We start from the raw sequence: 23,381 nt of genomic DNA, 5'->3' as shown, positions 1-23,381 counted from the left end.
GAGATTCCCACAATATTTGACACTGCAAATTCTATGCTATGTTGCCTGTAATTTATGCATATGGTATCTATGCTAGCTGCAAAACATTCATGAATCATAAACTCCTGCATCATCTTTAGAAGAAAAAATATAATCTATTTCATGAGAAGTATTCATTAAAAAAAAAAGAGAAAAATTCCCAGAACTTCTAGAACATTTCAAAGATGTCAGAAAAATAAATTAGCACCTCTGACAAGACCTGTTAATGCAGAAGGGCTTGCTAAATGATGGCTTGTATTTCATTCAAACTGTTCTGGAAATGGATCAATTCCATGGTGAGATCAAGGCAGCAGGGATTTTTCTTCAAGACTAAAATAATTCCTTGGGGCACATAGGTTAAATTCAACAACTTTTAAAAACTAGAAAGTAAGACTCGATAAAAATAAAAATGCATGTTGCAAGCTGACCAAAGCAACATCTTATACTTACTCCCAGGTAGTTTTATTAGCAGAATACATGTTTTATTTTTAGGTAACAGAATAACTTTCTGGTATGCATCTCACCATTTTCTATTTTTTCTTCCTACTTATTTATTAACTGTTTCCTGCTAAGCAGTTTCAGGAAGGAGAGGCCAGAAATAGAGAAAGTCAAATGGCCACTCACTCAGCTCACTAGTGGGTGGGGCCAGAAATTTAAAGCAGTGGCAAAATTGTTGCCCTAGTGTCAGGGGAATTATCTGTAAAATATTTTTCTATACTTTTGGAATGAATCAATAACCAACAACAAGAAAGTAAAATCAAGGCTGATTAAGCAGATCTTACAAAGAAAAGTATGAATGGCCTTGTTGGCAGATCTATATACCTCATTACTAAAGGGATTGATTACTAAAATGACGAAGCGAATCTGGGTCTTTAAGAAAGCAAAATAGTTAGCCAATGTACTCTAGGGTTACATAGTCTAAGTTGGAATTCCTACATAACAGGGTGAATTTGACATTGAAAAGGTTACTTCACTACTGTGTTGGTTAAAGGACAAGGAAGCTTTCAGGTGCTTAGTGTAGTTTCTAGTTTCTAGTAGCATTCAATTATAGATAGATGCTGATGTTATTATTATTAATATTGATCTCTTAGGGTCTCCCTGGTAGCACAAGGGGTTAAGCACTGCACTGTGAAACAATCCGAAACCTCTGCAGCACAAGTTCGATCCCCAGCCTGCCAGGGAGCAACACACATGGCGAAGCAGATCTCTCCTGTCTCACCGGCTGCTCCCCTCAGCAGTGTGTTTCAGTTAGTCTGCCTGTTCTGTTCCCCACTCTGTCTCTGGTGAATCCTCTCACCCCCCTGTATCTCTGGCCTGTGTCCCAGCTTTTGTATGCATAAATAAATAAATCTTTTAAAAAATATTGATCTCTTAGTCATCTACCTCTTGAGTTTCCAAAATGCCACTTTGTTTTCCAAACTGCAAATGATCATTCTCAATGGAAAAGCTAGGAAAATCATAAATTCTTTGGATGTGTCTATTCTCCCACATTCTTTGACATTGTCTTCCTATTATTCTACGTGCCCAGTAACTTTTTGCTCATTTTTAAAATCCCAAATATTAGCATGTAATTTAACAGAAAGAAGAAATGGTGATGTTCCTTTTGGAGAATGGGAATAGAAATAAAATTAGTTAAGTGCTTTGCTTTTCATTTCAGGCACCAAACTATGCAATTTTCATGAATTCCATTTACTCTTCACTTACTTGCCCCACCCCAAAGAAAAAACCTTGCTCTTGTTTCCAAGATCTTATCATTCTTTCTTCTATAATATACCAAACAAGTATGCCCCATTATTTTATTAATCAAATATTTATTGAGGACTCCTTAGGGGCGCAAGGAGTTAAGCACAGCACTGTTAAGCTATCAGCAGCCTCTGCACCACGAGTTTGATTCCTGGCAGGCCAGGGATCTACACACAGGGCACAACAGACCTCTCCTGTCTTGCCCGCTGCTCCCCTCAGCAGTGTATTTCAGTCAGTCTGCCTGTTCTGTTCCCCACTCTGTTTCTGGTGAATCCTCTCACCCATCTCCTCCCCTTGCACCTCTGAACTGTACCCCAGTTCTTATATGCATAAATACTTTAAAAAAAAGACAAACATATTTATTGGCAAATATTGACCAAAATATAAGATACCTTGAAAAATATTATTGCTTCTGTTTTATAATTAGCTGGCATGTGACTCATCTTTGATAACAGTATTTTGACAGAGTTTATAAATAAATTAATTCAAGTTAATATGCTAAATTAATGTTAGCATATTTCTAGGAATGTTCTAGGAATGTAAAGACATGCTTTACATATTTTCATTTTCAAGGGTGACTTTATACTTTATTTAAACCTAATGCAAGGTATATCTTTGGGAGAGTATAATTTTGAATGCCATTCATTGGCACACTGAAAGGTCAGTCTTTTTTTTTTTTTATTCCCATAAATGTCAGTAAAATTTTAGGCATTGCGGGCTATATATGGACTCTTTATAATATTCTTAGTATGACTTATTGCTGTTTCATTTTCTCTTTATATTTATTAACAAACCTTTAAACATTTAAAAACCATTCTCAGTTTACCAGCGTATAAACAGACCACTTTGTTCACAGGCTGAGTAAAGCTATACTATAGCCATTCTTCAGTTTTAACTTTTGTTGTTGCTTTTATTTGCTCAACTGGCATACCTGGGCCTACTTGGCAGTCTGCATCCCGTAACACTTCAGTGGGTGTTTCCTTTACCCTCGAGGGTTTTCAGAAAAAAGTCCATAAAATATATTAGTCTCAATAAAAACAGACAAGATAGCAACAATATAAAGCAAGGAGAAAGATATTTTAAATCAAGGAACAATTTCTAGTATTTTCTCTCCTAATGCCAACTTTTTTTTTTTTTTTTTTTTTTTTTTTTTTTTTTTAGTATGATACTGGCTTCTGGAAATGTTTATGCTCAGGAAACAAAAACTCATAATTAAGGTTAATAAAATGATCTTTAGAAGATTCAAAACCTCCACTGATTATTCTGTGGATTAAACCAAAACCTCTCTACATTCCAACTGATTTCCTTAAGATATACTCCCCTCAGACCTGTGGTTATAATCTTTTACTATTTTTATGTATTTTTTTTAATTTTTCACTCCACCAGCACTTATACTCTTTTGGCCCTGTCTTCCTCCCACTTCCCTCTATCTCAGAAACCTCAATCTGGTTATCAATGTCTCCTAGTTTATACTTATTTTACTTTCTTAATCTCTTTAAAATATATATCTTTATTAAGGTAACTGATTAAAGTGTATAGGTTCACATTTCAACAAATGTGTGTTATTGCATCATGTCCACCACTAGAGCAACTTAATCATCTACCACAATCCACTGAGCCTCTTCCCCTTTGCTTCCTGCCCCATACCTTCCACTTCTGATAGCCACAGTTCTGCAAGCATATTTCAAGGATTTGTTTGTATATGTTCCTTTTTTAAATATTCCACATATGAGCAAAATATCTGTTACCTGTCTTTCTCCTCTGACTTACTTCATTAGTATAATCTCTTTCAGTTCCAACCATGCTGTCATGAATGGTAAGATTTTGTGTTTTCTTTATAGCTGAGTGTCTCTCATGATTGCCAAGCTAGCTGCCAGTAGTCCCAGCTGTGTCAGCTCAGCTCCTTCACAGCAGTCAGTGTTCTTTAACATATATGCTGCATTTTCCTGAATTCACTGTGCTAGGGACCCAGGAAAACCCTGGGAATCTAGGTGTAGGATGGGCAGATGTTTTATGGGATGCAAACTGCCAAGTAGCCCCAGATATGTCAGTTCCATGTCTACCCAGTAATCGGTTTTCCTGAGAGTAGGGGGAATTTACCCTGCTGTAGTGGACTAGAAGTAGAGGTAAAGTAGATGTGTTTTATAGCTGGTAGAGCTTGAGACTTGGTACACTGGGAAGAAACATCCCTGTTCCTCAAAGGGGTGGGGGTAGGGGACTATACCTGCTACTCCTATAAGTGAAAATCACCAAGGATTCAAGTCTGACTACTATCTAATTTTAAAGGTGGGGAGGGATGTGATGGTGCTTCCCCACCTGTGTGCAGTTGCTTCAGAAACATGTATCCCAAATATCTGGTCACTGTTCTCCACTGTGACATGCATGGCCAGCACTTGTGCACGCTGCCACTGCTGTGTTTGCATCTCCATCCTCTCTCTCCCAACTCTGCCAACAACTTGGACTTTTTGGCCACCCACTTCAGTAATGCAGGTGCATGGTAAACAGGCACCTCCTGTGATAAGCTGGTTTTGAACACAACTTACTCCTTCATGTTTTCTCAAGGAATCAGGTCATCGTTTTGTACCTTCATGTTTCTCATATATGTGAAATAGTCCAATATCTGTCTTTAGCTTTCAGATTTACTATGCTTTACATAATCCCCTTGAGTGTCTTCCATTCCATTTTGCAATAAATAGTAACACTTCATCTTTCCTTAGAGTTGAATAGTATTTCACTGTGTGTACAGGCCACATCTTTTTTACCCAACACCCTGTTCAGATTATTGGCACACTAGTTGCAGCAGGGGGTTGGAGATAGGATTGGAACAACAGGGCACCTTATGTTGCTGTTAGTCAATACAAGAGTTCAAGCCTCCTAAGGGGCTGCAAGTCCCTGAGGTGGTCATGGAGTTCTACAAATAACCCACACCTAGGCCAATTCCTCAACTAAAGCATCCGGGAATAATCTTGGACTACTTCAACCTTTTAGCTGTAGGTGGGTTCTGTGACAAACAGTTTCCCCTCTTTTCCTTCACCTGTGGAATGGGACCTAAATGATCTGAGCACTGACTGCACTACACATTGGCTATTCTCTGAGATATAACAATAGGCATATAAGCAATGTTTATTTCTCAAGGTTGTCTGTGCTTTCCACAAAAGACGAATCCCCTTGCAAACCTCTCTTATTCCCCTCTCAATAGCTGTAGCACCTGGAGCTAGGTATGATTTGATAGTCTTGGTTTATTAGGTTTTTGTCCTTCACCTTATAAGGGCAAGTACATAGCCTTGCCCTGAGGTGATTGTTCTAGTTGCTGTGTCCAGAAGCTTTGGACTCTAGTTGACAACAGTATGCCATTTAGTTGTTCTCTTGCCTTTGGCTCCAGCTGGGGTAATCCAGGTTATTTACATAATCAGCTGTGATCTGTAGGGTAGGTCTGTCTCTATGGAAACACAGATGAATCAAGCTGGCCTTCCCTACCTGTTTTTTTCTAGCTATTCACATCCAGGAATTACAAGCTCAAGTCAACAATCACCATTCTACAGATTCTCCAGTAATAGTCACCAACACTGTCCAACTATCCAATGTCCTCTAGCTCCCTATTTGGGGATGCAGGGTTTTTCATTCTCTGCTCTGGTGACAAGTTGCTATATGGCATTACAGCATCTGACTTTGTAGGAGTTGATCTATTAATTTAATATTCTATTGGAGATCTCTGCAACTCTACTCCTGGAGTTTTGGGGAGGAGAAACTTCTAACACACATCCCCATTTCAAGTAAAATTCCAGCTATATAAAGTTCCCGATGTGGGCATGAGCCCTTCAGATAATGACAGAGAATCCATATTGCATCTGCCCCTCCATTCTTCATTTGATTGCCCCAGTAACACTCCAAATACAAGTAAATTTCAGTTTTGTCTACACTCACTGTAGTGTGGTCCCTCGTGATGCATACAATGGTCATTTGGTCACGATAAAGGGACTGTTGTCTTTATCATAATTTGGTTGTGAATATGAGTTGTTTTGGTCAATGGAAAAATATAGTCAATATTATAAAGGTATGGGTAACAGCAAAGACCTAGGTGGGATTATTTTATATTTTTGCATATTGCTCTCAATCTTGCTCTCAATCAGGAGTTCAACAGTTTTACATGAGACTGTTTCATCTCCCTGGATTATGAAATGAAAACTGAAAATAATGCAGTCACTGTTGACTTGTGATGGGCACTGAATGTGAAATTTGGCATCAGAAACCTAGTTATAACTGCTTCACAATTTGGTACTTAAAATTGGAATGTGTTGGGACAAATAACCTCCCCCCCAAAAAAAAAATCAGTTGTTTCAAGATAGTGAAGGGTAATGGGGGAACTGTTATTGGATGCTGATGGAGTGGGAAATCATGTTAGGCAGGATTTGAATCATTTAGAAAAACTATTGCCCACAATACATAGGAAAGCAAATGATATACCAAAGGAGTTCAACACTTCTGACATTAGACTTAGCTATGTGATTAGTGTGTGCTTCCTGTGGGAGTACTATACATCTCTACCGTGATTAACCCAGGAATGCCCTTGCAACTTGGTTTGGTGGATGAAATATGGACAGAAGGTTCATGTGTAACTTCTGGAAGAAGCATTAAGAGCACAAGCGTGTGGTTTATTGGGTCTCTCTTTCACTGTCAGGAGACCAACACTGCTCCAGACAGAGGCTGTGCCAACATTCTAACTTGGACTGAAAATGATGAAGTACAGATATGCAACTGATCCGTGATGGACACCCAGTGTAAGAAATAAATCATTTCAGTTTTAAATTGCTGAGATTTTGAATTTAGGGGCATAATATAATCTCATTGCCCTACTTATACAAAAAGTAAAGAACATTAAGCATCACATAGCGTTAACTCTTATTATGAGGATGGGGATAAGAGGGATGATAAAAGGAGTTTCATGTAGAAGAAAGGCAGATTGTGCTAGTGGTGAAGAGATGGGTCAAATAGTCACAGAGAATGTGAGCCATATGTTAGCTTAATTAGGAAGAAGATAATGATATAGTGAGGATAAGAGGAAGCTGAAAGTTATTGTGTTTGAGTATAACACATAATACTATTTGGTAGAATTGGCTCATCTTTAGAGTAATAAAAAGTAAATCAAACTTCAGAAGGACAAAGAGGGAGGATGCTGTTGGAATCAACACATTTTAATGATTTAAGTTCTTGAAATAAGTGGCTCCATATCTAGTGGTATACTGGCAAAAATTTCACACAGGCTTTAGAGGGGAATGGGGGGTATCAATTTGTTACATTTAATAATTTCTGTGTCATAAATATGCCCACCATAGTTATTTCAAGTTAACAATGTGACATGACTGAACATGGGGTTGGTGAGAGAAGGACACACTGGCTTTCATAAACCAGTGTGGGATCTGCTCTAGCTCACCACTCTTACAGATTTCACTGGCAGGTGAGAATTACATCGAATCATGCGTTAGAGAAATATATGACCAAATCTAGAAGGAAAAACCCACATAATACTAATATAGATACTGATAAAATCAAGAAATTTGAAAAAGAACTCTACATGACATTCTCCTCTGTGGAACAATATCAGTATAGCAGTCAGGCAAAAGAGCCTTAAAACAATGAGGAAAATCACTACCTCTCAAGCAACTTTAAGATAGAATGAAAGGAACATACTTTAAAGGGGAAAGGGAGAAAAAAAGATTGTTGTTTGAAAAGAAGCTGCTTTGATCTCATTCAAAACAGATTATTTTGAAGCCAGTATGCTATTATCATCAAAAATATATTTCCCATCCAATCCTGTCTTTCTAAATTGAGCAGTGAGTCAGAAAGTAGGTAATGTCATGCGTGAAAAAGATGAGAATGTAGCCAGTGCTACCTTTAATGCAAACTCTTATTAGAAGTCTTTGGAAGAGTAATTTTATAGAAGCTTTTCAGCTATTAGATTACTAGTTTAAATTCAATCGCAGTTGATCATGAACAAAAGTGGATGGTGGTGGCCTATGAAAAACACCTTGATGGTGTCACCCTAGTTCTTCTAATAGAAACTGCTAGTGCAATTGGCACCCTTTCTTTTGCTTCTATGAGAAGCACAACGGGTGAATAGAAATGCCATTTCAACTATCTTCTCAGCTTTTGTACTAGGGAAATTTGAGATATGAGAAAGGCCAACTCCTTTTCATCTTTAACTCATAGGTAGAATTATTCCTCTATAATATAGTTCCTAGATCTTACTAGGATTTATTGAAATGGAACCTGAGCCATCTTACAAGTAAAATTCTGTCCTATCTTTTAAAAAGCTTCATTATATAACAATGCATTCTTAAATATTTAAATGTAAATCATGTAAAATTTCTTGGGCTTTATCTTAAATATATTTACTTTTCTTCCTGTTTAAATAAATGAGTATTGTCTGTGTGTGTGTATATAATATTTCATTATTCCATTTAATGTCCATGTTTTTGATATCTCATTGTAAATTTATTACTATAAAGATTTAACTAGCTTTATTCTCCCTTCTAGTTATATTGTAGGTTTTCTCTTTATTTTCATCAAAATCCCATAACTTTCCTTATTATAAAAATGTTTTCATATAGTTTTGATTTTACGTAAGTTTTAATAGTAAAGGAACAACGAAAGCAAATTCTCTCTTGTTATGTGGGAATAAAGTAAAAAAAAAAATAGTTACTAGAACAGAGGTAGAGGTATCTGATAATACTATTCAAACTTTTAACAGCCTCAGGTGTTATGTGAGATATAATGGAGTGTTTGGAAGTTCCAATTTTTTTTTTGAAATGATAAGAATTCAGTCAAATGATGTGTTACTTTCTAAGGGGTTTACTTTCCACATCTGGATAATAAGGTTGATGTGTTTCACCATTTTAACATCCTTTTTAGTATTAAAATTTCATGATATTTTCACTTTTATATATATCAGGATTTGAGAGCAAGTTATCGGTATTCAAATGGGATGAGGAAGATGTGGTTATGCCTTATGCCACTTGATTGATGGTGAAATTGATTTGGGGATTTTCCTAAATCATCGCATAATAATATTCCCTAACATTCCTGAATTCTTATGTCAGCAATTTCTGTCAGTCCCGTACAACACCAGAAGAAGAGAGATGTTCTGTCCTCTGAACAACCATATGCAAAATACTACTTCATGTAATGGTTCTTATGATTTTTACAACAAATTATAGTTTGACAATCTAGGTAGCCAAACTTGAAGCTGTATATATGACTGAAGATACAGTATTTTCTGACCAAATATGCTTTGGTAAGGAGTATTTAAATAGTGAAAGCTAAGCTATCATTTTTGCAAGTAACTCATATCCCATGAAGCTGGAATTGCAAATGGTAATATCAACAATCCAATCTGCTTCATCTAAATGAATAAACTGAGGCACAGCAATTTCAATATTTGTCCATGCCAGAGAATGAAGTAGGGTCTGCCTCAGAATTAGAATGCCTGCCATCAGTCAGTGAATCTGAAGTTATTTTCTCTTACAACACTGCAGCAAAAATAAATCCTGCTGGGGCAAAAAAATCCAAGACAGAAAATAATAGTCAGCTGCAGACTCTTTGGTGCAATATACAAAATATTCAAGAGCGTGTTTCCAATCCTTCAATCTCTCTTTTAATGATTGTGGCTAATCCCTGCCAGATACATTAGTTCTTCAATTGTGACAATCAATAGAATAGATTAGCTGTGGAAACCCTCCATCCATATTATCCCTGCTTTCCTTTCCAGATGGAATTTTCATTCACTAGAGCATAAACAGACATGTGAGTGCCCCCCAACCCCCACCCTCCTGCACAAATATAAATCCATTAGCCTTCAGGTTGCCGCTACAGAACTTTATATATACACTAAACAGCATACCTGTAGATTTAATAAAACAGCACCAGTTCTCATGGCCTCACTGATTTCAAGGCTATACATCAGCTGTGGGAATCGGGGAGGGCTTTGATTGTTTGGGGGAAGCACTTCGATGTACACAGTACAGATGGAGTACCTGCAGAGAAGGAGAGAGAACAAGATGGGTAAAAATCTACATCACATTTAATGACAGACTGCATCCCACATTTGGTTGTTGGGTTTACAGGAGAGGAAATTTCATATTTTTATGAAGTGATTCAGAATAAAAGAACAGAAAAATGAAAGCACCCGCCAAAATGTAATGTCTTTATGAAATTATCTTAATAAAAAAAGAGAGGAAATGCCTCAGGTACCGATTTCTCTTACTTAGATGAATGGTGTGAATTTAAAATGGAATAGCTATACAAATAAAGCTAGTAAATTAACATGGCTTGACTTCTGACTTTACTTTTTAATGCCTCTCTAATAGCAAAAAGCACTCTGTAAAATATCTAGTAATTTGAGCTGTCCTTGGGGCACTCTTCCTATTAAAACCAGCAGAGGGAGTATTGATTAAAATAACACAGAAAACAAAATATAGACTGTTTTATTAATTCTGTTGCTCAAATCAATTACAATGCAAATGTAAGCCAGGAGTCAGGATTATAAAATAATCATTGTGCAAAATAGTTAGAAAAAATTAAATATGTTTTTCAATCTTCTTTAAAGCATATAATACGAAAAACTTGAAATTTGATTTAAAGACTAACTAAATCATAATTCTTGTTTAAAAATGTTATAATTTCTATTTGGGGACCAGAATTTTCTTAAGGTAGCCCAAAGTTCCTTTCATTTAAAAGGCATAGTCATCATAATATTCTGAGCTTATATTATTTTTTTTGCATAACTTTAAGGAAAATACAGATCATGGGCACTGAAAATTATTTTTAAGCTTATAACACCATGATAATCAAATTATTGCTGAATATATCATTAGTCTAAATACATAGAAAATATTAAACATCTGTAATAATATCCATTGACTTTAAATAATTTCATATTTATATTTATTACAATACTGCTCCAAAGTAATCCATTTAAAACTAATCTCTTAGACTTCTCTAATGAATTAAAATATTTATATTCATTCTTGCCTGATTTTATTACTTCATTATTAAAATTAGCCAGTAAAATTCATCAAATTTTAATGAGTTTTGGAGCTTTATTTTTACAACTGAGGTTTTTAAGGGCACAATGTTTATAGTAGATCAAAAAAATGATGATGAGGGTGATGACATCTTGCTCACAAACTTAGTGATATCTTCACAGCTAGATGGAAATGAAAGCATGATAGTGATAAAAAAGGAAGTTTTAAAATGTAATGTATGTTCCAAAGATTCCTACTTTTCATATTGTGGGAATAAAGGCACTGTCATTTTGAGGTGGACCCATTATGCTCCCAGGTGGTGATCAGTCTCCAGCTGCAGCCTGGAGATGTACATACTCCCTGATATTACCCTTCATGATCCTAGCTTCTTTTAATGTCTTTTTTTTATCAAGTCATTTAAGTATTTTATCGATCTGTTCCTTTATCCTGCCAGCACATTCACTATGTATAATGTATATGTATAATGAGTTCTATAATATTTCACTATGTATAATGAGTTCTATAATATTCACTCCCTAATATATTGGTAATAATCCTACTTGGGTGATATTGAGCAAAGGATTTGTAACCGCATATCCCTGGGTTAGAATTTTTATTCTATCATGTGTGATATTGCATAAATTGCGTTTTTTCAGTTTCACTGTTTTTTATCTGAATATTGAGAATTACTAAGGTTATTCTCTATAATCATCTAAGGTTAGCATAAGGATTATCTAAGATTAGATATGCATGTGTGAAAAAATATATATACATATACACATACATATACATAAGCATGTTAAAATGCATTTATCAGTTATTATCCATAATTGCACAAAATAAAGCTTCTTATTCCATTATATGGCATGAGATAAATAAGCTTGCTCTTTTATCCTTATCCCTTATAAAATTTTAGAGAATTTCATCCTCTGATATTTTAGGCAAAATATCTAAAGGTATATACTTTCTTTTCTCTCCCCAGAAAAGGGTGTGCAGGTATCAGGGTTTGGACATTAGATACAACTCTTTTGTTGTGGGACATAAGAATCTATGTTTTTTTTTTTTCCCACAGATATGCAGTTTTACTTATACATACTTGATTTTGAAAACACTGCCTCAGAAGTTCATGTAAGTATAACATGTAGACTCACCAGCATTTTTAAAATTATCTTCATTCAAGTAACATTGGTTTATGGTATTACATAGATTTCAGGTTTAAAGTCACATACACCAATGTGTTCATATACTATATGCCTTTTATGTTAGTAGCCCAGGGGACTACTCTAGTAAATTGATTTAGACATCTTCACAATAACCATAATGGGAAGAATTTCCTCACTAACTTTTTTTTTTTTTTGACATACCAAACCTAAACCCAAAATGAATTCTTCATTTAAAAATGTAAGGTCCGTCCTGCCTTTGATTATCTTTAAATCTTCAGTGAACTGGTCTGGAATACACTTTAATAATTTTTACTAGAATATAAATTTATTTTTACTGTTGAAAGTATAGTTTACATTAAATTTAAATTCTGTGTATATCTTTATCCTTTTCCCTTTGAGTGAGTTTTCATTTTAGAGGTTATAACTGCTGGCACTCACAATACCTTCAAAAAAGACCTTCAAATTGGATAAGACTTAAGTATATGCTTTCAAGAAAACTTTAAAATGCAAAACTAAAGGCTCAAGGCAAAAGCAATGAACAATTGGTCCTTTGTGACCTATGACAATCTTCTTCACCTGCGCTACTCCTTTGCTTCCTATGCTTCTTTCCACAATACAAATACAAGAATTGTGAAGTATGACCTCTTCCACAGTGAACTTGGACCAGAGTTATCTAAAGAATTTCATATGCCAAGGTCTTGCCTTTTATCTTCAACATCCTGGTACTTCTTTACAATGTGTTTAAACAAGTACCAGTCTTCCTGAGGGTTATAGTCTTTTAAAATGCTATTTTTGTTTTATCCTTCACATTAGTGTGAGGACAGAACTGACTTTCCTAAAACTGAATACCAATAGTATTAACTATAAATTTACATCATTAATTCTGTAATAAATAGTAATTCAACAGCATCCATTAAGCACATAATAAAACAGGATGTTGACTAAATATTTTATATGAATAAATTGCATTTCCATGGCATAGCTAGTCTTAAATACATAAAATTGAGCATCTATACAACACAGATTTTAATTTTATAATATAGTCCAATGAAATAGATAAATCTCCAGGCCTAAAGCTAAAATCCATTGTTTTTCTCATTGGTAATAAGTTCATAATAGGATAAGGGATGTAATATATTTTCTCAGATAATCTTACCATTTTAAAAGACTATAAACCATCTAAATTCATTTTACAAAAGACTAGAAAATCAGAAAGATTGAGTGACTGAATCAAGGTTGCAAAGTTAATTAGCAAAAAGCAGACAAATTAAAGGCCAAATCTTAATTCAATCTGCCTGCCATTTCTCCCCAAATTCCACAAAAAAAGGGAAATAAAATAGAAAATCCTTCATTTGTAATGAAGGATCAAATCTTACAGGAAATAATTTCAACACTTGTATACAGGTTATTATATCACACTTAATTTTAAATACACCATTAGTAAAACCTCTCCCATGACCCTTTTTTGTTAAAAATAAGACAAAATAAGGTATGAATAAAGATTATGAATATCAACTTAAATGACTGTTTGGAAATAGTGTAATACAAAATTAATAAAATGTCAAATTCTTTTAATAAGCCAATAGAACTCAGTAGTAAAGAGACATGTTGTTTGTGTTAAGAATATTGTACTGACTAGATTGTAATTTTCTATCAAAAGTATCAATATATACTATAAAGTATCTATTTGTAGCTATATTTCTAAACTTGTTTCAAAGATGAAGGTGATAGGCATTTATATTGCTTTCACAAGTAGACTAGAAACAGAAAAAAAATACCTTATTTTATCTTTTATCTCCCACTACCATTGTTAGAAAAGCTGCGTTTATAGTTTAGTGTTTACATGATCTACTTTATTATTTTGAAATTATTTATAGGCATCCACAGAAGCAAAGCCTTCAGATTTCAAACAAACAAAGGGAATGTCAAAAACTCCTTAGGGGAAGTTTAGGGACAGAGATTTTAGAAGCAAGACAATGTACTTATGTGTAAAAACCATAAGGGCACTACATAGAGGGGAAAGCACTTGCGAAAATTCAGAGCGATAAAGAGAAAATGATAAGTTTTTACAACTAAAGGGAAAAGTATAAGTAAGACAAATGATAGAACTCACAAGGGCCAGATCACTCAGGGATATATGTGCTATGCTTACTGGTTTAAATTTCATCTTGATGAAGATTGGTTGATAGATTTAAATAGGTTAATGATATGACCAGACGCCTATAATAAATAGTTCAACCAACACATCATGTTTTGTTTGTCTCTGTGTCTTTCGTATTGTTTTTCCCTCTAATTGAATGTCATTGTATTATTCCTTTCCAAGTTAACCTACGTCCAATTGTTTACTACTTCATGTCAAGATTTACCTTTACTGTCATAAGAATGTAATGAAGACAAGGATCTTATCTTGTCTTATAATACCAGTGCATTCCCAAGAGGCTATAAATTGTGGGGACTCAATATGTTTTTGTTAAAATGAATAACCCTGGCATTTTTTAATTAATGTTAAATATTTCATCTGTATAACTTCACTTGCATGAGAGTGGTCTATATGAAAAAACAAAAAAAGAAAAACAACAAATGTTGGTGAGAATATAGAGAAAAAAGAAGCCCTCATACATTTTTGGTAGAAAGGTAGACTGATCTCGCCCCGATGAAAAACAAAATGGAGTTAGAATAGATATACTATATGATCTAGCAATACCATTCCTTGATTTTTATCCAAAGAATACAAAAACACTAATCCAAAAGGACATATTCACTTCCATATTTATTGCAACACTGTTTGTAATAACTGAGTTATGAAAACAACCTAAGTGCTCAACAAGAGATATGTGGATTAAGATGATATGGTACATACACATGATTAAATATTACTCATTTATTTAAAAAAAATCATGACTTTTACCATTTGTGACAAGAAGGATTTAACTGGAGGGGATAATGCTAAGTGAAATTCATCAAGGGAGACAAATACCAGATGATTTCACTTGTAAGTACCATACAGAAAAAAAAAAGAGCTTAATAAAAATCCTAGAAATATGACTGCACAATTGAGACTACTAGAGGATGAGGATGAGCGTGGGAATGAGAAAAAGGGGGGAGAGGGAGCCAAATGGCAAATGGCAAGGGAAGTGGGTACGTTCTAGGTGAGTGTGGTGTAGTGATATACGTCTGAGGAGATATGATCCTCTTCCCCTGAATCATATAAAGTGTTGCAAATCAATACTATATTAAAAAATCATAAATAAATGTATTATCTGAAGTTATTCAAATAACATATATTTACAATGGAAAATAATTTTATTTGAGAATATGTTACTTAATCATTTGTTAATTAGATTACCTTGCATTCCATGAAATAAAGTGATCATGCCATGAATCAATCATTTTATCATAATCTTATTCCAAACTATTTGCAGGGAGGGGCTATCTTCATCTCCATGTTTTCTTAAATAACCAATAGCAGTATTTTATTTATATTATGATGAAATTATCTATTGAATTCAATTAAATAAGTACAAAGAACCTATATAAACAAACAATATTTAAACATCTTATTAGCTTTTGAATCTTGGTTTTCCATTTTGTTATGCTTATCAATGACTAAAACAAATACAAAAATAAAAGTATTATAAACTATTTTTCCTTTTACACTCAACATTTTTAGCTAGTTGACTCAAGAAAAATAGCATTTATGGTTAATTCATATCATTTTTATTTTGAGAGCCAATGTTACTTAAATTGATGAATTAAGGTTTCCAAACTGAAAAGAATAAAATAGAAATTGCAATTATTAACCAATTAGGCTTATATGACATAATGCTAATGGGGTCAATTTATAAAATATATCAAATCTATACTTTTATGCTCATTATTTTTCAAATAGCTTCTTTCTTCCAAAGCAGATACTGAAAACAGACTCACAATTCCTTAGTTCATTCATCAATTCAATTTGAAGGTTTAATTTTTCTCCCAGAGAAAAGCAAATGCCATTATCTTATGGGGAACGTGGCATTGTCCAAGCAGATAGCAGATAGTATGGAAAGATGTATATAGATTTTACTCTTTGCAGATTTTTTTTTAGATTTATTTTTATTTATTTATACAAGCACTGGGTACAGTTAGAAGTGTGGGAGGGTGAGAGAATTCACCAGAGCCAGAGCAGGGCACAGAACAGGCAGAGTGACAAAGAAATACACTGCTGAAAGGAGCAGCGGGCAAGGCAGGAGAGGTCTGTCGTGCCATGTGGGACCCTCACCGTGGCCAGGGATCAAACCAGCGCTGCAGAGGCTGAGGGCAGCTTCGCAGCCCAGTGCTCAACTGCTGCACCACCAGGGGAGGCCCTCTTGACAGATCTTGATGCTTGACCAAATATTATAAGGTGAGCGTTTATGCCCAAATCGTACACATAAAATAAAATAATGAGACTAAGTCCACTAAATACCTAGTGTCCTGAAAAGACCTATAAATATGGCCCTTCCCTTCTAGAGTTTTATATATTTTATTCAAGTTAGAACCTACTATTGTACCTATTAGTTAGGCATGTGTTGCCTAGACATACAGTAAAATGACTTTAAAATAGAAACTGAATAAAAAGTCAATTATAAAATCCCATTAATAACAAAATGGTTACAAACACATCAGCTATAACATGTGATTATAACAAAATGCATATTTAGTCTTATAATTAGCATTATTAGTATTGTTGTTTAATAATTGTAGTATTTCTTCTGTAGGATAGTAACTATAGAAGGATGTGAATATGGAACAGAGTGGTGGAGGTCTAAGAATGCAGTAGTTTGTATTTAGATTATGGTTCTAACACTTGTTTGTAACAAGGGGGAATTTAACAAAATCAATTATCCTTTTTCCTCATTCAATTTTAGGTCTGCAAAGTGTAAGCTTCTAAAAGAAAAATGTAAAGCACCTTGCATAGTGTCAGATCTAAGATCAATAAACACCAATCATATCTAACTTTTTTTCAGAGACCAGCATGAGTGAATCTACTTTTGCAAATTATTTAAATTCTAATTCAAATATTTTTGGATTCTGTAACTACTCAATATTTGAAAAGTATTATATATTTTTTCTTCCAAAGAAAAGGCACCTGTTTTCTCACCTTAAGATATATAATCTTGGGCCTCCCTGGTGGCGCAGTGGTTGAGCGCTGGGTTGCGAAGCTGCCTGCAGCCTCTGCAGTGCTGGTTCGCTCCCGGGCTGCTCCCTGGCCACTGGAGGAGGGTCCCACATGGCATGCAGACCTCTCCTGCCACCCGCTGTTCCCCTCAGCAGTGTACTTCGGTCCTTCTGCCTGCTCTGCTCCCCACTCTGGTGAATTCTCTCACCCTCCTGTGCTTCTGACTGTATCCAGTGCTTGTATAAATAAATAAATGTATCTTAAAAAATATATATATATGTATTTCTTTTTTAGATAAACTATTGACACACTCAACTAAATGTGCCCTAAACTGAACTTTTATCTTATTTCTCTGCCTGAAGTTTTCTATATTTCACCCAGAGATCTTCTAGAAACTAAAATTATTTCACATGACTTTTTATTTTAAAATTATTTCAAAATCCTTTAACAGGATATTTCAAGTTTCTTTTTGTAGATATTTTGCCTTTCCTTGAATTAAAGATAATACACCATATAACACTGACTGAGTTGTAATTATACACAAACCCAAGCTAGTTCAAGGCCTCTCAGACTGTATAAAAATGTGATATTCTTATTTTAACTGGCCAACAGCTATTAATTCTTCTAGACTCATCATGTTGAGGAGGACTTTCAATTACTCTCTAATTATGACAAGGGCCCTTACCAATGCCTAGAAAGCCAAGATTTTACCTCAGTATCAAAATTATCATTTAAATGGAATTTAATTATTTATATACCACTTTCTACACTTTTAAGTAATTTGGGGGAGGTCTGCAAATAACAGTACTGTTTATATTTTTATTTTTAGAACACAGTGACAGTTATGTAATAAATGATTTTATTGGCTAAATAAAAAATCTTGTTGTCATAGACACTTTTTTTTTTTTTTTTTTTGTGGGACCCTTCCCAGGGGCCGGGAACGAACCTGTGCTGCAGAGGCTGGGGGCAGCCTCGCATCCCAGCGCTCAACCACTGCGATGCCAGGGGAGGACCCACAGACACTTTTATAATCAAAAACAAAGTCAGTCAATTGGTGTATAGTGTGAGAGAAAATAATATTATTTCATATCTGACTCAGTTTGGGGAAATCTTTAAATATATTTGAGTTTGTGTCACAATGTCCCATATCCCAAATTCACTTATTTTTTTTTTTTTAGAAAACAGAAAAGCTATTAAGAACCTTAAAAAATAAAAGAGAAAGACATTTTTTAAGAACTTTGGTAAATCTAACAATTGAGTTCTGGTTTCTGGAGACATGAGACAAATAAAGCATGATGCACCTGTGAACTAAAACTCTAATAGGGAAGAAGCAAGGTTGACAATAAACCCCATACTATAAATGGAAATAGATAAATAGATAAGAGCACTTATCTTAAATTATAGTGGGTAAAAAAAATTCCAACAAAGATATATGAAAATATTTAGAATTATTGTGGTTATAAAATGTTATCAGACAAGACTTCACTGAGAAAATTAACAATAAGTAATGAAGTAAAGAAAATTAGACCATGAAAAATCCAAGGGAGGAATCACTCAGAGAAAATAAAAAGTTAAGCTCAAAGTTTGGGGAATAGCTGTGAGTCTTAGGGACAGAGAAAAAACAGTTGTGATGAGTGGAGTGCACTGAAAGAAACAGAATCAAGCTGCAGATGAAGTTAATATGAAGAGGTTACAGAAGACTATCTTGAGGTTGATATCAGCTAGCAAACAGTGCTGGGTCCCACTGACATTTTAATGATTTTGCTTTTTATTATACATAGATGTGAAAATACATAGAAGGAGATTTTTTTTATATTATCAGAATCAATCAAGTTACTTTCAGGGTGGAAAATGAAAAAGGGTATGGTCAGAAGTCTAATTAGAAGTTTTTCAATAGTCTGGACCATGGCAAACAGTGGTTTGATTATTCGTAGATGTTAATATTGAAAGTGGTGGGGATCATTAGTTTCTGACAATATTTTTAGTATAGATCTTATAGAAGAGCTGCTTTGAGGAAGAAAGCATTTAAAATGGGTCCAGAGTACCTATAAGATGGAAGATGCCTTAAATCACAATGGATATTGAGGTCACCAGAAATTTTTACAAAATTACTTTTGAAGTGTAAGTCTGCTAGCATGACCTGCAGATTTGTTGGTGACTGTGGAAGGTTAGGTTAGAGAGAAGGGAAAATCTGGTCAGATGACAGTAAGAAGGAGACTCACTGTTCTTCACTTTTAAGATACACTATAACTGGAAGAGAAGGGAGAATGTAATGGATAAATCAGGCAAAAGGGGTCAACTGTGTGGTGAGGGATAGAATTCAACTTTTAGTGGTAAGGTTAATGGAGTATATACAGATATTGATTTACAATGATGCACACCTGGAACATACATTATAATGCAATGCTAGTTCAATAATTAGATATTAAATAATCAAAAGAAAGCATAATAAGAAGAAGGGAGAATAACCTAGAATTATCAATAAGGAACTAGAGAGGCATCTACCTAATCTCCATGATTACTAAGAGTGGTATGGAGAGAAAAATCTCCATGTTAGTGAGCTTAGGGAAAATGATGGCCTTTTTATTCTGGGAGAGATTTAAAAGCAGGGAATGATCCACTCTATAGTTTTACATAAGGAAAAAGTATCTATTTACAGTAACAAAAGAAAAAGAAACAGACCTAGAGTGAAATGTATAGGACTTGTATAAAGAAAATGTTTTTTGGAAAAATATTCCCTGCTCACGTATTGGAAAATTTAACATTGCCAAAAGGCCATTTTCCACAAAACAATATAAAGATTCAACACAATTCCAATAAAAATATCGATGGCATTTTTCAAAAAACAGTCTGGTACTGAAATAAAAAGAGCCACACAAACCAATGATGAATAGAATTCAGAGTCCAGAATAAACCCATGAATGTATGGTCAGATAGTCTATGAATAAGGAGCAAAAACATACACTGGAACAAGGATAGCCTGTCCAATAAATGGTTTTGGGAAAACTGGACAGCTACATGCAAAAAATAAGACTAGACCTTGATCTCACACCATACAACCAAAGTCAGCTCAAAACGGATCTGGGAGTTGTAGGTAAACCCAAAACCATAAAATACAGGAAGAAACAAAGGAAAAGCATTTGATGACATAAGCTTTAGCAATACCTCTAGGGATTCATTAACAACAGCAAGGAAAACAAAAGAGAATATAAATATTTGGGGCTACATCAAACTAAACAGTTTCTATACGGCAAAATAAACCACAATGAAAGCAAAAAAAAATACTACAGCATGGAAAAATATATGTGCATACCATATATCTGATAAAGGGCAAATCAAAGATCTACAATGAAGACATAAAACTCTATGAAAACAAATAATGCAATCAAAATATGGGTTCTTTTACTAAACAGACACCTCTCCAAAGAAGACATTAAAATGGTCTGCAGGCACATAAAAAATGATCACAATCACTTATTTTAAAGATATGCAAATGAAGAACACAATGAGATATCATGTCACACCTGTGGATAGGGTCCATATTAAAAAACAAACAGAAAAAACAAGTGCTACAGAGGATGTGGAAAACGGGACCCCTCCAAACACTGCTGGTGGGAATGCAAACTGGTGCAGCCCTTATGCAAAGCAGTATGGAAGTGTCTCAAAACATTAAATATGGGTTTGTCAATTGACCCAGGAATTCTACTCCTAGGAATCTGTGCAAAAAATTCAAAATCACTAATTCAAAAGGAAACTTGCACTCTCATGTTTATTGTAGTACTATTTACTGTAGCTAAATTATGGGAATAAACTAAGCTCCCCAGAACATTTCAGTAGATCAAGAAGATGTGGTATATTGATACACAGCAGAACACTTATCCAGTGATCAAAAGATTTTCATGTAATTTATGGTAACATGGTTGGAGCTTGAAAGGATAATCCTCAGTGAAATAAGTTAGAAGAAGAAAGTAGTGGATGGTCTCACAAATATATGGAACATAAAGTGACTAAATTAATAGTCTGATAAAGACACACTGATAAACGAGCCCTAGATTGCAGACTTCAGAACTGAAGCACCAATGTGTAGAGAGAGCAGAGGAGAAGAAAAAAGAGGAAAGGAAGCATAAGGGTCAATGGACAAGTTGGTGGTGGGTGTACTATGGTGGTAATACCCAGTGGGGGTAGCCCGATATTATCTCAGTTCAGAATAAATGTATATTAAAAAAAGAAGATATCCCTTAAGGAAAAAAACACTAAGGTGCATAAAGGAAGTTGGAGGAGTAAAGGATAGATATTCTTTAAAAGATTTAATATCAAAACAATATAATTTAGCCCTAAGTAATTAACTTAGCAATTGGTTAATAAAAAAGATAGCTTAGAAGAACCCCATTAAACTGGTTTATGGAAAGTCAAATAAAAATAATAGAAAAAATAACCATTAAACTTTTTATTTTTGGGAGGAAAATGAAAAGGATATTTTATTTTATTTTTTTAAATATTAAATTTTATTTTTATATTCCCCCATACAATTGCAAACGCCCCATTCTGAACACAATCCTTCCCCTCCCGCCCCTGCCCCCCAAAAAGTGTCTCTGGTTCATAGTTTTTTGTTGATTTTGATTTTCACATTCTTATATTCATTTTCCTGGTCCTTTATTTAAGTTTTCTAGATTCCTGCTATGAGTGAGACCATCCGGTATTTTTCTTTTTCTTTTTGGCTTATTTCGCTGAGCATGATCCCTTCCAGCGCCATCCATGTTGCTGCAAATTGCATGTGTTTATCTTTTTTTAATGCTGAGTAATATTCCATGGTATATATGTACCACATCTTCTTGATCCAGTCATCTATTTTTGGGCATTTGGGTTGTTTCCAAAGCTTAGCTATTGTAAACAGTGCTGCTATAAACATAGGGGTGCAGGTGCTCTTTGGAATTGATGTTTCTGTGTCCTTTGGGTAAATACCTAGGAGTGGAATTGCTGGATTATATGGAAGCTCTATGTTTAGTAGGTCCAGAAATCTCCACACAGCTCTCCATAGTGGTTGGACCAGTTTGCACTCCCACCAACAGTGCAGAAGAGTTCCTTTTTCTCCACACCCTCGCCAACATTTGTTGTTGCTAGTTTTTTTAATATGTGCCATTCTCACTGGTGTGAGATGGTATCTCATGGTAGTTTTGATTTGCATTTCCCTGATTACAAGTGATGTTGAACATTTTTTCGTATGTCTGTTGGCCATTTGCATTTCCTCTTCAGAGAAGTTTCTTTTTAGCTCTTCTGCCCATTTTTTGACTGGATTATTTTCTTTGTTGTTGTTGAGTCTCATCAGCTCTTTGCAGATTTTTGTGATCAGTCCTTTATCATTAGTGTTGGATGCAAAAATGTTCTCCCAGTTGGTGGGGTTTCTCTTTGTTTTTGTTATTGTCTCTTTTGCTGTGCAGAAGCTCTTTAATTTGATGTAGTCCCAGCTGTTTATCTTTGCCTTCACTATCACTGCTTTGGGTGATGTGTCTGTAAAGATGTCTTTGATGTGCAAATCCCGTAGTGTTTCGCCTATATTTCCTTCTATGTATTTTATGGTTTCAGGTCTTATGTCTAGTTCTTTAATCCATTTTGAGTTGATTTTTGTGTACGGTGTGAGGTAGTGGTCAAGCTTCATTCTTTTGCATGTAGCGACCCATTTTTCCCAGCACCATTTATTGAACAAACTTTCTTTGCTCCAATGCATAGTCTTTGCTCCTTTGTCAAAGATTAGTTGACCATAAATCTGCGGGTTTATTTCTGGATTTTCTATTTGATTCCATTGGTCTGTATGTCTGTTCTTGTTCCAATACCATGCAGTTTTGATGATTATGGCTTTGTAGTATAGTTTGAAGTCTGGGGGTGTGATGCCTCCATTTCCTTCTTTTTTTTTCAGTAGAGCTTTGGCTATTTGGGGTTTTTGGTGATTCCATATGAATTTCATCAATAATTGTTCTATTTCTTTAAAGAATGCCATTGAGATTTTGATTGGAATAGCATTGAATCTGTATATTGCTTTTGGTAGGATGGCCATTTTAATAATGTTTATTCTTCCAATAGGAGAGATCTCTGGCGCCACCTAGCGACCAGGAAAAAAAGTCACTAACACCCCATAGAACAGGAAATTTCTTAAGACTGCTTGAAAAGGGCAGAAGGCTTCTGGAGGACCCAGTGGCCAGCCGGGAAGTTATTCCACGCCAGGCCCCTTTCCCACAGTCTGAGCCCACAGAGGGAGCAGGCACCCACGTCCAGGGCAGACCGGGTGCACAGAAGAGTGTG

The 23,381-nt window shown here is 34.8% G+C and overlaps 1 protein-coding gene across 1 annotated transcript in view; it reads right to left on the bottom strand.

Annotated features, from left to right (window-relative positions):
- The window catches only part of PCDH15 (protocadherin related 15), a gene marked incomplete at both ends in the record, with an annotated part of 665,703 nt that overhangs the window by 244,117 nt on the left and 398,205 nt on the right, over positions 1 to 23,381 (bottom strand). Inside the window, one exon of the mRNA XM_084244834.1 lies at positions 9,659 to 9,791. Coding sequence (XP_084100960.1) covers positions 9,659 to 9,791 — 133 coding nt within the window. The remainder of the gene's footprint in view (positions 1 to 9,658; positions 9,792 to 23,381) is intronic.

The sequence above is a fragment of the Talpa europaea genome (genome assembly GCF_964194135.1).
Source record: "Talpa europaea genome assembly, chromosome: 10".
Classification (NCBI taxonomy): domain Eukaryota; kingdom Metazoa; phylum Chordata; class Mammalia; order Eulipotyphla; family Talpidae; genus Talpa; species Talpa europaea.
Note: the sequence above shows the minus strand (reverse complement) of the source record. Positions and strands in the feature narration are given on the sequence as shown.